General features: G+C 39.4%; 1 protein-coding gene across 1 annotated transcript; it reads right to left on the reverse strand.

The window, feature by feature from the left end:
* Window positions 1-6,072: 6,072 nt before the first annotated feature.
* On the reverse strand, window positions 6,073-15,303 carry LOC148892328 (protein-glutamine gamma-glutamyltransferase 2-like). Its single transcript, XM_089006837.1, has 15 exons — window positions 15,232-15,303; window positions 14,991-15,158; window positions 14,601-14,834; window positions 13,732-13,850; window positions 13,522-13,650; window positions 13,167-13,344; window positions 12,892-13,030; window positions 12,068-12,171; window positions 11,817-11,959; window positions 11,648-11,747; window positions 11,044-11,189; window positions 9,016-9,145; window positions 8,784-8,944; window positions 6,841-6,977; window positions 6,073-6,764 (listed from the first exon to the last, which is right to left on the reverse strand). Exons 1-15 carry the CDS (start codon window positions 15,245-15,247, stop codon window positions 6,620-6,622), a joined length of 2,049 nt encoding a protein of 682 aa, XP_088862963.1. The 5' UTR covers window positions 15,248-15,303; the 3' UTR covers window positions 6,073-6,619.
* Between the last annotated feature and the right edge of the window lie 1,204 nt (window positions 15,304-16,507).

Raw genomic sequence — 16,507 nt, forward strand, 5'->3', positions numbered from 1 at the left:
TAGACTTTCCTCTCTTGATATTGGCTGTTTCTCATTTTCACCAAGGCAGACTTTTTCAGCGCTGATCACCGCATCATGTGTGTTTGCATTAAAACGCGTTGCGCGGGTGCGCGGCGGCCTTTATATTTCAACAAAGCAATCTCTGCCGCAGTCACAATGTGCGAGCTTCTGTCCAATTAGATCTCTCGTCTCACTGTGTGTCATTCCAATGAATGTTTTCCTCATCTGTCTGCTTTGCATATAAATTGCTAAACGTGCTTTTGTAACAGCTGTCAAACAGCGCTGTTCCGACATTAGCAGCGGACGCCCGTGATGCAACAAATATGGCTCACGCGGCTACAGAATGAACTAAGTACTCCTTTAAAGTTAAGAGTGAATAGCTCAAATATACGGTGTACTCCAAACGATAGGCTGCCAAATGAAAAACAAAGTAATGTAGTTTATTCAATACATTGTAAGAATGAAAATTGTAAAGAGCAATACATTGGGGAGACGAAACAAATTATCAAAAAAAGACTTTATCAACATCGCAGGGATAAAACTAGTGGGCCTCAATCGGCAGTACATGTGCACCTAAAAGCTATAGCAACCACTCATTTGACGACAATGAGGTTAAAATCTTAGTGAAAGAACATAGATGGTTTGAAAGGGGAGTAAAAGAAGCGATTTTCATAAAACAACTAAATCCTTCATTAAACCGATATGGTGGGGTGAGGTTCAATTTGGATCGTTCGTACAACAGCCTGCTTAGGCAAAATAGGATTAGTAATACTTATGAGGTGATACCGGCGGAAGTGGGGCAATCAGGCCAGTCGTTAGTCAGAACAATAGGAACAATCAGTGGAGCGGCAGGGAGTAGTCCTCTGCCCCCCCCCCCCCCCCCCACCCAACCTGAGAGCAGGGACCTATCATAGCAGAGCCATGTCTGGACAGTAGGGGTATATATATAGGGCCTAAACTACCAGTAAGACTTTAGTTTTAGTTTGATAAAAATGTTACAGATGCTCATTGCATACATATGGTACGTATTTAACTCATTCAATGCTAGACAAGCTAAAATGTGTCCACTCCAGTGCCAGGGTTTTTGTTATTGTCACTCAAATTGCAGGACTGAAAGAATATTGAGTTTTAGGACTACATAAACATTCAAGACAGCGTTCGAAACCTTAGACTCTCTTCTTTCATTGGAAAAAGAGGAGTTAATTCCTAAATTATATGGGTATGGAGTTAAATGACCTTGAAATGAAGGTGGCTAACCAAAATACGATGCAATACAGTACATACATATTGGTTTCTATAGTGCTTTATCAACAGCTGAAGCTGGAACAAAGCGCTAACATGGAAAAAAGAAATTCTGTTCCCTTGTGGAAAAGAAAAAACATTGACAGAGGCCATGGCCAACGCTTTATCGGCATGCAATCATGAAAAAACAAAACCCTAACTAAGTCGGCAATGTCGTTTTACGTCATATTTTCAATTCCAGAATAAATTTGTGAATGGCAGTAAATGAGTTAAATGCAAGGTGTCAGCCAAAAAGGCTTGGGAGTCTTTCAATCAGGTTTGACACGCTGATACCAGTTTGAGTCAAGAGCGAGATTGTCTTTGACGAGTGAAATCGTTGCCTTTTGGGAAATGACAACAGCAAGGGGCGAAAGCAATCATATAGGGAAGCTTTAATTAAGTGCTGTTCTCCCCACGAAAACAACATAAAAATTGTCAGTGCTTCATCTTCTTGGCGAGCTCATATAGCTTTCATAATGAATTGGCTGATCACACGACACTAAAATGAGCTGGTTGTTATTTACTCCTGGTGCCGTGGCTGCTTTTCCAAGACGCACACTCACGTGAACTTTAACACATAAGCACCCAGTCTCTTTTCCACATTGGCAATGGGGCTGCACGAATATTGGGAGAAAATAATCATCGCAATTATTTGGATTGAGACCGAATTCAGGCTGATTAAAACAATCATCCATTGATTTAAAAACAGAGTATTTATTTGCTGACTAAAGCTTGACAACTCAAAGTTATCATCATCATCGCCTCATGTCCAGTCATCCATGCACGCTGAGCATTTTATTCTTGAAAACACTATTCTTTTTGTCAAGTACCTTAAGTACCAGGCGGTCTGGTGGACAGTGTAGAGGTTCGATTCCAGCTTCCGCCCTCCCTGTGTGGGGTTTGCATTTTCTCCCCATGCATGCGTGGGTTTTCTCCAGATATTCCAGTTTCCTCCTGACATGCATGGCAGGTTAATGGAACAATCTGAATTATCACTATGAGTATGAGCACGGATGGTTGTTTGTCTATGTGTGTGATGTGATTGGCTGGCAGCCGGTTCAGGGTACACCCCGTGAAACTTGTGAGTGGATGAGAAAATGATGGATGGCCTTTAATGACCATGGAAATAAATATCCGCTGAGTTTCGAGCCTCTTTCAATATTTTTCCGCTTCATCATGAGTGTATTTTATCTTATTTTCACAGGTCTTGGCACTTAGTGGGCTAACCTGAGATATTGGGTGTTGTAAATCAACATATCCTTGAATTTTGAGGAAAGGAAATTTCCTTGTGTCCTTGAAGTTTCACTTTTAATATGACTTGAAAGGACAACACGAAAAAAGAGTAAAGAAAGTCAATAGTAAAGAAAGAACGGACTAAAATTATTACAACTGAATAAAAAAAACAATTCAAAACGCAGTTTTTATGCGTTTTGGCCTCTGGGGGGCAGTGTGAGGCCAGGCATAGGTGGAGGAAGAATGAGAAGAGATTAAGTCGCAACTGAATAAACTCGTTTTGTTACGGTGAATTTTTGCCTTTGAGTTTTGTTCGCTTACCTGCGGCTATTCGTGTCCAACGCGTTTGTATGTTATTCGAAAGACGACCAGTCCTTCGATAGATGCTAATGGCGGCCCTCCCTTTACTTTAGCATTAGCACCAGATTTTTTTTTAAACAACGTATGTTTGGGATTTACTTTAAAATTATGATGTAATCGTATACTTGTGTGTTTAATTATCCATTAATCTCTTAACTAGTGTTGCATTAAACGGCATCAAACATGCACAATGATAAAAAGATACACACCTGCTACTGTTGCATTCACGGTAGATTCACAATGTCCGGAAATTGTAAACGCACCTCGCCATTCTACATTTTAAACGTTTTTTCTTCCATTAGAACGTTTTACAGATCGATAAGACAAAATCAAAATGGCTATTTAAATTAATTTTAATCGTCCAGCCTCACGCCCAGCCTCACGCCCAAGCGCTCTCATTTGACACACAGACACACACGCTCACGCACACACTCACACGCTCACTCATATCCAAAGTCTGAATCGTTCTCACATTCACACGACACTCACTGGCCTTCTGACACTCGTGGAATGTTACACATTCACACTAACTTTTCATCAACTCTCACATCTCAAAAATGCACTCTTTCTCTTTGGCTCTCTCTTTCTCTCGCGTGCACAAGTACACGTACATGCACACGCAGGATCGGATACTCACACATTTTCCCTCAGTCTGTCACACGATCACAATGCGTGTTTGTTTTTCAGCTTCCACCAGCTCATTTTCAATTCTCTAAGATGTTGTCTTTGAAGACATTGCGTCGCTCTGCTCTTGTTCATATTTCTCCTCAAGATATTCATTCGTGTGTGTGTGTGTGTGTGTGTGTGTGTGTGTGTGTGTGTGTGTGTGTGTGTGTGTGTGTGTGTGTGTGTGTGTGTGTGTGTGTGTGTGTGTGTGTGCGTGTGCGTGTGCGCGTGAGTATGTGCGTGTGTGTGCGTGTGTGTGTGCGTGTGTGTGTGCGTGTGTGTGTGTGTGTGTGTGTGTGTGTGTGTGTGTGTGTGTGTGTGTGTGTGAGGCGACTTTCCGAAGATAGTTATCAGGAAGCTTCAGTCTTTATCACGACCCAAAGGACATACCCCGCAGACCGAGATAGATAGTTTGATAAGATAATTTGCTGAAAATTTCAGTCAAACTTTTTGAAAAATGCATCCAATTAACTAATTCACTGCCACTCACAAAATTATTCGGGAATTGAAAATATCACGTTGAGCGCCATTCTGGAACTACTTTTTTTTCATGCTTGAGTGCCGATAAAGCGCTGGCCAGGCATCTGGCAATGTTTTTTCTCGATGTTAGTGTTTTGTTACAGCTTTAGCTGTTGTCAACCTGCTATATAAACCAATATGTATGTATTGCATTGTATTTTGGACAGACATCCTCATTTCAAGCTCTCATAACTTCAGGCCCATATACTGTAATTTAGGAATTACAGTAAAGTGTTGTTATATTGATATCGTTTATATTGATAATACTGCTTATTACGACACTATTTTCATTTCCCGTGCACATTTCTAGTCTTTTTATGTATAATTAGTTCCGTTTAGTACGATTCGTGGTTTTTACAATAATCCGGTTACTACGCTGCTCTTTTCCATCTCCCGCCGGCCATTTTGCTATGTTTATATCGATACAAAAGATATTTAAGATGAATCAATATTTGCTTAGGGGTTTCTATACATTACCAACATTATCGAAATCTATCAGTCGCGCCATTAGTCGACTTGGTCAGGTGACCTGGTCACGTGATTTTGTTACGTGACCAGCTCCCGTGTAGCAGACGCCATTTTCATTTTCAGACACCAGCTCGTGTGTAGCAGCCGAGATTGAAGTGTTTGTGTTAAAAGGTAAAAATGGGAAACAGAAGAAGATTGATGAATTTTTAAAATTGCATACATAATACAGCAAGATGTAAGCGTTGCAGTTTCCCTGTTGTGTTATGTACATGCCCACTGTAATGCAATCGTTTTTTTGCAACAATGTTTCTTGTTTTGTCTGCTGAAGCGTAATGATTTTTAAATTACTGTACATTCCATACTGTGTATTAAAGGACAACCGATGTCACTTTTTATTCAAATGCAAAACACCAATAAAAATGACTTCACGCCAAGACGTCTTGCATTGCTGGAGAATCCAAACAATGGCTTCAGATTCGGATAATATGCTTTCTTGTTACACATCCAGTTATGAATATGATTCAAATACACTGTAGTTCTGAAGATGAAAGCATGCATGTTTGATATTGATGAAAGAATTATATGTGCCATTTTGAGGCAACATTGGGGGAACATCTCTCACCCAAAAAAAAAGCACAAAATGGCGAGCTCATATGGCCAGCTCCGTTTCTTATATGGCGCTTGGATGCCCTCTTTTGACGGCTTTTGTTAATGCAGTTCGGCGCAGGACGGATATATCGACAGTACGGTTATATCAACATTTTTTCTAACTCCCGAGAATATCGATATAACGAGACTTTATTGTAACTCTTCTGAAGAAAGAAGAGAGTCTAATGTTTCTTACGCTGTATTTAATGTTTATGTAGTCCTACAACTCAATATTCTGTAGGCCGTGGAATTCGAGTGACAATGACAAAAACACTGGCACTGGAGTGGAAACATTTTTGCACGTCTGGCATTAAATTAGTTAAAAAATTCAATTGAAAATCTGCATATCGCATCAAAAGGCTGATAAGTAGGAGCCAAATGAAAATTGGATTGATCCATTCCTATTCAAAATCGCATTGGGAAAGAAAAAAATATCAAGTTCAATTTCAACTTGAGTCTGCATTTGTTTTAGGTATGAGATGTGGTCAACAACAGTATGACAAGGCATTACAGAAACTCATTTTCTTTTGTGACGATACTTTGTAACCTGTTTTTATCAAATGTCAAGTCGTTTTTCAAAACAAAAAATTAGTATGTGTGATCTGTCACCATGTGGGTCAGGGAGGCTGTGCGGAGTGCGCTCGCTCGCTGGCGTGTGCATTGTGTGTTCACTCATGCAGGAAAGCTTTAGCGTAGCATGCTAGCGAAAGAAGTCTTACGTGTTGTTACGTGGCTGTCACTTGTAGAATATTTGCGCCACCCGAGCGTGTGTTGATCTTTGCTATCATTTAGTGGTAAACAATTAAGACAATATTTTTTGGGGGGATGAAGGAATTTCCGTTTGACAGAATTCATTATGAGAGAATAATAATAATAATAATAATAATAATAATAATAATAATAATAATAATAATAATAATAATAATACATTGAATTGACAAGCGCCTTGCCGAACACCCAAGGACACTTTACAATAAAAACAACAATACATAAAACAATAAAACCATGAATAAAACAACACATAATACAATAGCAGATTAAACTATGTACGTATATACCTATACTTACTGTATAGGACGCACCGCATTATCAGGTGCAAAAAATTGGTGCAACAATGGCTGCGATCGCATTATGCCTCCACTTGATGGAGCTATGATAAAGAGAGAGGGCTATCTGTTAGCTAGCTGGCTAGCTATCTATTAGCTGGCTAGCTAGCTAGGTATTACCTACCTAGCTAGCTAGCTAGCTAAACTTATCCTGTGACTTTAAAGTGACCTTGAGAGTTTTGAAAGGCGCTTATCAATGAAATGTATTATTATTATTATTATTATTATTATTATTATTATTATTATTATTATTATTATTATTATTATTATGTGATGGACGACTCAACTGGTGACCGATTCGACTTCCTATTCAACTTATTTGATTCCATTCCACCCCTTCACTTGCGAACCATCACTGTAGCATCTCCCTTCACGTCTTTGATCCCATCTGAGAAGAAGTCAACCAAAAGTTTCCTGACGCCAGTCCGCAATGGTACGAAAGCCAGTTTGACGATCGCCTTCTGTCCGGGGTCGATGTCGGTGCTGAAAGACAAAAATTTTGTTGTCGGTGTCGAATGAAGGATGACGGCAAATGTAGCTGATCCAGTTTTGTTCTTACTTGACTTTAACCTCAGTGGAAGGCAACAGGCCGGCCCCCTCCACGTTGAAAACGCCCCCCCTCAGAGGCACCTTGAGAGGGTTGGTGAAGGAGATGGAGCAGGTTGCTTGCTTTCGCAGATAAGTCTTACCATTAACCTGAAAAGAGATAATTGAACATTTGAAAAAGCCTGTTGGTAGAACATTTTGTAATGTTCATAAACAATGGAGAGCAGGAAAAGAATTGACATATAATTACGTGATCATTTTTTTTTAAAAATCTATACAGTCAAACCTTGGTTTTCAAATTTCTCGAAATCTTGGGTTTTTTATTTACAACCGAAAAAATTGAGCGCACGTGAATGCACCGCTGGACCTCCCTCCAGCTTGCTTATACGTCACTTCCTTGTGCGCGACCCATCATTCCTATGTCGCGTTCCATTTTGAGCAAACGTGTTTGGATTGGTCAATCACGATAAAAAATAACAAATGTGACAATGATTACATTGATTTAAATGGGAAATGTTTCGGTTTTCGAACAAATCGGTTTTCGAACAGGTTTCTGTAACGGATGTGATGTTGAATGTCAATGGATGGAAAAAAAACATAGCAAGACATTTATTTTTAACTCATTTGCTGCCATTCACAAATTTATTCGGGAATTGAAAATATGATGTAGTGCGCCATTCTCGAATTTGTTCAGGTTTTGTTTTTTCTTGTTTGGGTGCCAGAAAGCGCCATGGCCTCTGGCAATGTTTTTTCCTTTCCACAGTGGGGCAGTATTTCCCTTTTTTCCATGTTGGCACCTTCTCCTAGCTTCAGCCGTTGTAAAAGCGCTATATAAGCCAATATGTATGTATTTTGGAAAGCCGCTCTCATTTTGAGCTCATATAACTCCAGACCCATAATATTTAAGAATTAGCTTGTGTTTTCTGAGTAAAGAAGAAAGTCTAAGGCGGGGGTGTCAAAGTCATTTTTTTACCGCGAGCCACATTGTAGTTATGGTTTCCTCTCGGGGGCCGTTATGAATTTGAGGGAGCAATTACTATGTTTAATCCCCTCCACATATTACATAAAGAGCGGACGAAAAAAATAATGAATAACTAGTTTTCAAATCTGAATTCAAGAATAATGACTGTTATTGTGCTTTGCATCCAAAAATATGACATTTTGGTTAGGATTTTAGCAAGCATCATGGAATTTTAATTTGCTTTTGCAGGCCGAAAAAAAATATGTGGTGGGCCGTATTTGGCCCACGGGCCTTGACTTTGACACCTGTGGTGTAAGGTTTCTTACGCTGCATTGAATGTTTATGTAGTCCTACAACTCAATTTTCTGTGGGTCCTAGAATTTGAATGACAATGACAAGAGCCCTGGCACTGGAGTGGACTCATTTTGCACATGTCTGACAGTGAATGAGTTAACCATCCATTTTCTGATATATTTTTATATGCGAGCCAAATACAATCATCAAAAGAACCACCTATGGCTCTCCATGGGTTCCCAACTCCTGGTGTAAATTGAGAACATGACAAGCTGTCCACTGTGCTAACTGCCATCCCTGAATGGGTTAAATATGATATGACCCACTTTTAGTCAAATGAAAAATGTACAATAACAAGATACCACAAGAAAACTAGCAACTTGTTTGCTTTATCACCGGCAACACAAATGTCAGTTGTAGGATTTGTTATTGTTTTTAGTTTGGGATTTTTAACTCCACTGGGCTTGTGTGCGTTTTCTCCGGGTATTCCGATTTCCACCCACATTCCAAAAACATGCATGGCAGGCTGATTGAACACTCTGAATAGTCTCTGGGGAGCATGAATGGTTGTTTGTCTGTGTGTGCCCGGTGATTGACTGGCGACCGGTTCAGGGTGCCCCCACCCCCATACCCCCGGGACCATTGTAAGGACGAGTGGATCGGAAAATGGATGGTGTTAAATTCTGTCCGGGTGACCCCACCTCAACAAGGACTTGAGGCATGACGGGTGAGATTCTGCCCATGGCCATGACGGGTCTCCTCAGTCCCTCGGCCGCCAACAATGCCGTCATCTTAAGTTTCTGCTGTCCGGAGATGTACTTGACGTAGTCGTCGAAGCCCACTCGTACCACCTCCTTGTGAACTATTTTGGCAAAGGTCAAATAATGTGTGTGCGGACATTTTATTTGTGGGTTTTGTTTTACATTTTCTAACCTTGTTTGTCGTGTACAGAAATCTGCTTGGTTTCCTTCTGCACCATCCCAAGGTGTATCCCGTTGTACGTTTCCGCCGTGACTGCCATGGTCAGGCGAACATCGGCTTTTTTTCCACCGTCGTTCATCAACTGCAAAACAATAATTACAGTAAAGTCTCGTTATATCGATATTCTCGGGAGTCGGAAAAAATATCGATATAACCGGGACTATCGATATATCCGACCCTGCGCGCATGTAATTTTCTCCTTGAGTTCATAGAAATAGTATCGTAATAAGCGGTACTATCGATATAACCGATATCGATATAACGAGACTTTACTGTATTTGCTAAAAAATTGCAATCATTTCCCAGACTCTTCTTGACCATCTCCATAAAGCACCAAAAATATTCCCTCTTTTCAAGTGCTGGTTATTCATACTGTTTTTTTTTCAGATGCAGTAACTTGTTTTTCCTCCTCCGAAAACTAACTTTTTGTGAGAGGTCTTTCTGAATACAGATGCTCCCCAACTTAGGGACGAGATACGCTCCGAACGGTTGTTCATAAGTTGAATTTGTTCGTAAGTTGGTTCAGTGCTATATTTTGTATGGAATGTATGTTTATGGCTCATAGCAGTGTCTAAAACTCATGACAAAAAGTTACTGGACAGCAGGGAAAGACAACTCTGAAAAGTTGTCTGTCCAGCCATAAAGTTGGCTGCCACATTTTTCACAACATGAAACACAATATGACTAATTGCAAAAAAAACATTGTTGCCAAGTATGAAAGATTAATAATCAGAATATATAACAGAACAACACTTCAAGATGTATCTACCCTAAACGCTCCCTTCCTTAATTTATGGTAATTTATGGGCCCTTGCTGGTGATTTTGCTTCAGCTGTCGTTTGTCCATACACTTCCTGGCAGGTTGCACAGTGCAATATTTGCGTTGCGTCGTCTGCTGCAAGCCACATAAACTACTCTTTCCACGATGCTCTCAATGTACGTTTACATTTTGGAGCGTCATAAATTTTGTTTGTTTCTTTTGAGTCTCTCTTCCTCGGCTGAGGTTTTGGCTTGATTCCCAACCACTTATCCATTTTTCTTGTGTTCTCTGTGCGTCTACTTTGGAAAATGATATGCAAATGCACCCGAAAGCACGAAGTTATTCGATGCAGGCTTCTGATTGAGTAATCGATTGCAAACATTTATGCCTTCCTCTTCAGAATTATTTGAATCATATTCCTCACTGGATGAGTAACAAGAAAGCATCTTCTTCGAATCTGAAGCCATTGTTTTGATTCTAGAGCAAGGCAAGACGTCTTGGCGTGACGTCACAAACTGGGGGCGGGACTTTCTGAAACTGGCCACTTCCGGGTTCAATTTGAAGTCGTTTTTGGACACTTTAAGTCATTTTTATTGGTGTTTTACATTTGACTAAAAATATCATACTGCGTGTTTTGGGTATTTTAGATGCTATAAAACGTTTTTCTGATGTCAGTTAAGAAACAAAATAAGTGACGTCGGTTGTCCTTTAAGGCTTGTATAAGTAACCTGTGTCGGTTTGTACTGAAAAATATACATTTAATAAAATATATGCTCAATATAGATATGGACATGTAAAACTGGAGAGAATACTACATATGGTGAGAGAGAGAGAGAGAGAGAGAGAGAGAGAGAGAGAGAGAGAGAGAGAGAGAGAGAGAGAGAGAGAGAGAGAGAGAGAGAGAGAGAGAGAGAGAGAGAGAGAGAGAGAGAGAGAGAGAGAGAGAGAGAGAGAGAGAGAGAGAGAGCTCTCACATCGCCTCAGCCTTAGCGGTGGAAAAGAAGCACTATTCGAAAAAAGGCGTGCAAATACAAAATCTAACTTACAGCATAGCTGTCTGAACATTTTTCAACATAACCGCAAAAATGTTCCTATATACGGTTGTTCGTAACTCGAATGTTCGTAAGTAGGGGAACGTCTGTAAAAGCCAGTCACAAAGTTTTTTAAGGAAAGCTTGTTAAAGCTAAATATCCTTAACAATAATACTTTCTGTGCCATACCTCAACAACAATGTCGATATCTGATCCAAACAAAAGTTTTCCGGGTTTGACACTCAACAAAAACTTCTCTGATTCGGGCCTCTCGGGGGACGACTCTCTGATTGCACGCTGAGCCTTTTGGTGCACCTCTCTCGCATTCCTGGAGCCTGATGAAGAAAATTAATCAGGCCTTGATAATTAAACCGCGGCTACGGTGACGTGACATTTGAAGACGCGTCGTAGTATCGAAGCAAATTGGACAGTGAGTAGAAAGTGATCTCACGCAAAATCGTGACACCACAAGTAGTCTACTGCTTTAATTAATCCGACCGTTTCGCGTCACAAAAAAAAAGTTATGGACCTAGTGCGGATGATTTAGGGAGACTGAGGCAGAACACAATTAAATATATCGAATCAAGACAAGGGCACGGAAAATACTACTGGACCCTCCACACCTGCTAACCACCTTTTCTCGCAACTCCCTTTAGGCAGGCGCTACCGATCCATGCGTACCAAATCCAGCAGACATTGGATTTTGAGCTTATTCATGAGAAGTGACGTAAAGCCGAAATACAGTATGTGTGATCTGTTTATCCATGTTGAAAAATGAGTTCTGTTGACTAACCTTCAGGATATTTGTAGTGTTGAGTGACATCATCTCTACGATTGCCAAAAACACTTTTGGTGCTGATGTTCCTGCCAATGCTGAACTGGTCCACTCTGATCTGTAAACACAAAGCTTGATCGTTTCCGATAAAATGAGGTTTTCTTGAAGGAAAAGAAAAAGGAACTACCTTCTGACGCTGGCCGTCTTTTCGCACCATCCAGTGGATGATGTCAGCGTTAACCTCCGCAAATACAAACGGAGTGTCATACTTGACGCCTAAATTTCCCTCCTTGATGGCCTTCACGGGACATGGGCCACAGCGGAAGTCACCTGGCAATCAAAAGGTCATATCAGCATCAAATTTGAAAAAATAAAATAAACACAATAAAATAAAATACAAATACATTAAAATAAAATAAAATATAAAATGGACTCTACCTTCACTCAATTCTTGAGGGGTTGGATCCAAAACCTGCCAGCCGTCATTTCCCTGTGGGAGGTCATCTCTCCTCATCCAGGCCTCAACCCAACAGTGGAAGTTCCTAAAAAGAAGTTTGAGAGAGACATCAATGACATCAGGAATACCAAGAGGGGGAAAAACCTATTTATTTATGTATTTATTTATTCATGTTTATTTAGTTAATTATTTTTGTTTATTTACTTTTTATGTTTGTTTATTTATGTGTTTATTTATTTATTTCGGCATTCATTTATTCATGTATTATTTTTTTTCATTTATTTGTTCATTCATGTATTCATCCATTATTTATTCATTTATTTTAATTGTGTTTATGTGGTTTTTATTTATTTGTTTAGTCATCATGTATTTATTTATTTATTTATTCATGCATTCATTTATTAGATTTTTTTAGTTGTTCATTTATTATATTGTTCATGTATTCATTCATCTGTCTATTCGTTTATGCGTTTATTTATGTATTTATTTATTTTGATTTAGTCATTTATTTTTGTTAATTTATTGATGCATTTGTTTGTTTCGTTATTCATTTATTCATGTATTTGTTTCTTTATTTATTCATTTATTGATTCATTCATTGTTTGTTTATTTATTTATTTATTTATATTGGTTTGTGTTTATGAATTCTAGTCAGCCATGTGTTTATTTATGTATTTGTTTGCGTATTTATTTATGCATTTATTCATTCATTCATCCGATTATTCATTCATTCATTCATTCATTCATTCATTCATTCATTCATGTATTTATTGATTGGTTTATTGATTTATTGGCTTTGTCCTACCATGAGCTATCCGAGCGGCCTTTTTTGATAATCTTCAGTTCTTCATCGACCAGGTAGTCCAATGAAAGGTTTCCGTCAGTGTCATGGGCAGACTCAAAGTTGGTAATGTTGCGAGCTGGGATTCCCAGGCAGCGCAGTACTGTACAAAGAGCATACAAAATAAATACGTACCATAATACTAAACCGATAAAGAAAATACGCTTTTCCATTTTATAACATGAAAATAGCAGCTCTCATGCTTGTCCAAATACTCGGATGACAACAAGATAGCTCACTTGTAGTTGTAACAGCAGCAAAGACCCAGCACTGGCCATATTTGACGCGCTTGGCTCCGCCGTCGCTCCACTTTTGGAGGATGGAAACGCTGCCCGTCCATCTGTAAGGCGGGACTCCGTCAGAGTACGGCTCCTCCCAGCGGCCTTGCAACACACCCCTGTCGCGATTGGCATTCACCTGGACGCACATATTAAAAGATTCGTTTTTAGTGTACACAATGTAGAGTGGAAATAGTGGTGGTGTTTTGTGTGTGTGCGTTGCGTGTGTGTGTGTGTGTGTGTGTGTGTGTGTGTGTGTGTGTGTGTGTGTGTGTGTGTGTGTGTGTGTGTGTGTGTGTGTTGTCGTCGTCATCACCATGGCAGTGACAATCCTGCTGACGTAGACGGGGTCATATCTTTGCAGCAGGTCTTTCTTCGAGTCTCTTATGGCCTCCGTGGAGTTGTCCAGTATTTCAAAACAAATGTCCATCACCTTGTCCTCAAACTGTGATCACACACACACAAACACACACACATACCAGTTTGTATATCGTATGCATGTGTGCTGGATATTTTTTGTGTGTACCTGCCCAAAGTTCCAACGTCTCTGACTGATGGAGTCCCAGTTGTCCATGTAAATGATCCCATTCTCATTCATAATATATTCCTGATTGAGCATCTCATCAGCAAGATACACTGCATCATCTGTGGCACACAGATACGCAGAAACAAACGCAGACGATCAAAATATAAAAATTAGCAACATCGAAGCGCAAGTCGTGATAACTCATGGTCGTAACAGATTCATTCACATACCTGTCAACCTACGAGACACTGTGACCTTACGAACGGCCCTATTTTTCCTTACTTACTGATAAAAAAACATATGCGTGTGTAATATTTCATTGAGCAATTTTATGAACAAAGTTTCACCTTCACCAAATTGAATTTGTCCACAGCAAAAAAAGAACTGTAATTTATTTTCTTACGATGTATAATATTTATACAAAATATGAATGAATGAATGAGGAATAGGCAGTACGGAAAATGGATGGATGGATGGATGGATGGATGGATGGATGGATGGATGGATGGATGGATGAATGATATTACAGAGAAGAAAAAAAACACAGTAAAATGTTTCATTTAACTGATTTCAAAATAAAATTCCTGAACTTTCCGGAACTTCTCGGAACTTTTGTTTCTTCTCGAGACCTTTCGCAGTGACTTGTTTTCCCGGTGGTTGATTTTGCTTTTTACGAGTAGCGATATTTGTTCAAATTGACATTACTGCTAATATTTAATGACGAAAACGGAATCGACAATATCTTAACATTTATTTCACAATTTTTGCGTTTCCCGTACAAACTTTCTTGTATGCCGTACACGTCTAAAAATGTGCAAAAATCGTACAGAATATGGCAAAATTCAGCCGGTTGAGAGATATGCATTCACCTTTGCACCACGGATTGTAGAGCATGTGAAACTTAGTCCTCCCGTCGGTATCGAACACGCGTCCAGTTGCCAAGCACACCAACGACACAGACAGGCGGTGAAGGCCGACGATGGCGTCCGTCGGGCTGTACAGAGTCAGCAGAAGTTCATCGTAGACTCTCCGCTGGGTAAACCACCAATCGCCGCTTGCGCCTTTCTCCCTCTTCACGTTGATTGTGACTTCTTCTCGCTTGCCTAACAACAAATGAAACTGATCGTCAGGGAAAATAACGTTTACATCTGCATCCAACTGTTGCCATTCATGCAAAAGAACATCCGTGCTGGAGTCTATAGCAAATAAAATACCCACAAAATGGTCGACAAGCCATTTTGAGATCAGTTTTGACTCACCAAGATGGAGGTCCAAAGCCACCGTGCATTGACTCACATCCCCGGAGCACTGCACCGAAATGGAGAAGGACTGACCTCTGCGTACAATCAAGCGTTTGAGGTCGATCTCCCAGGTGCGGTGAGCCGAGTTGTTCTCACGGCATCTGGGGTCCACGGACGCAATAGTAACTCAAGACAGAAGATGTTGGGTTAGCATACGTTTTATGAATAAGATAAATACGGCAATGGATGGGAGACTCACTTCTGTTGTTTGCCATTGAGTGTTGTTTTTGTCGAAAGGTTTGGGTCTTCAAGTCACGTCACTCACTTGTATCTCAGCGTGTCTCGGCGGTTTATTTATACGGCGCAAGGTTGACCCTCCCACAATCTAAAACAATGTATAGCCCCCTCCCCCGCACCCCTAGAAACCTTGCGAAGGGTGGAGGTCATTCATATTTGTCAGTGTACGTTATTTACACGACATAGCAATTTTTTTCTGGATGGATTTTCCGGAAACTAGCGCCATTAAATCATTCACTGCCAGACAAAAATGTGTCCACTTCAGTGGCACTGTTTTTGTCATTGTCACTCAAATTCTAGGACAGGACAGGACAGAGTTTTAGGACTACATAAACCTGAGACTTTCTTCTGTCATCAGAAAAAAACTGTTAATTTCTAAATTATGTAGATTGGTCTGGAGTTATCTGAGCTTAAAATGAGGGTGGCTGTCCAAAATACAATGCAATACATACATATTGGTTTATATTGCGCTTTAACAACAGCTGAAGCTGAAACAAAGCATTAAAATGAAAAAAAGGATATACTGCCCCCTTGTGGAAGGGAAAAACATTGCCACAGGTCTGGTCAGCGTTTTATCGGCACTCGAGCAAGAAAAAACTAAACCCGAACTAATTGGGGAATGGTGCTCTTTGTCATGCAATTTCAATTACAAAGCGCTAACATGGGGGACAAAATGGAAATCCTGCCCCCTTGTGGAAGGGAAAAAACATTGCCAGAGGTCTGACCAGCGCTTTATCGGCATCCAAGCATGGAAAAAAAACACAACCCGAACTAATTCAGGAATGGCGCTCGATGTCATATTTTCAATCCCCGAATACATTTGCAAATGGCAGTGAATGAGTTAACAAGAATATATATATATATATATATATATATATATATATATATATATATATATATATATATATATATATATATATATATATATATATATATATAGGACTGACCTCTGCGTGGGGTCCACGGCCGCAATAGTAACTCAATATATATATATATATATATATATATATATATATATATATATATATATATATATATATATATATATATATATATATATATATATATATATATATATATATATATATATATATATTCTTGCATATATATTCTTGTTAACTCATTCACTGCCATTTGCAAATGTATTCGGGGATTGAAAATATGACATCGAGCGCCATATATATATATATATATATATATATATATATATATATATATATATATATATATATATATAT

Source organism: Hippocampus bargibanti, linkage group LG10 (genome assembly GCF_051943395.1).
Source record: "Hippocampus bargibanti isolate YZ-2025 linkage group LG10, ASM5194339v1, whole genome shotgun sequence".
Taxonomy (NCBI): Eukaryota; Metazoa; Chordata; class Actinopteri; order Syngnathiformes; family Syngnathidae; genus Hippocampus; species Hippocampus bargibanti.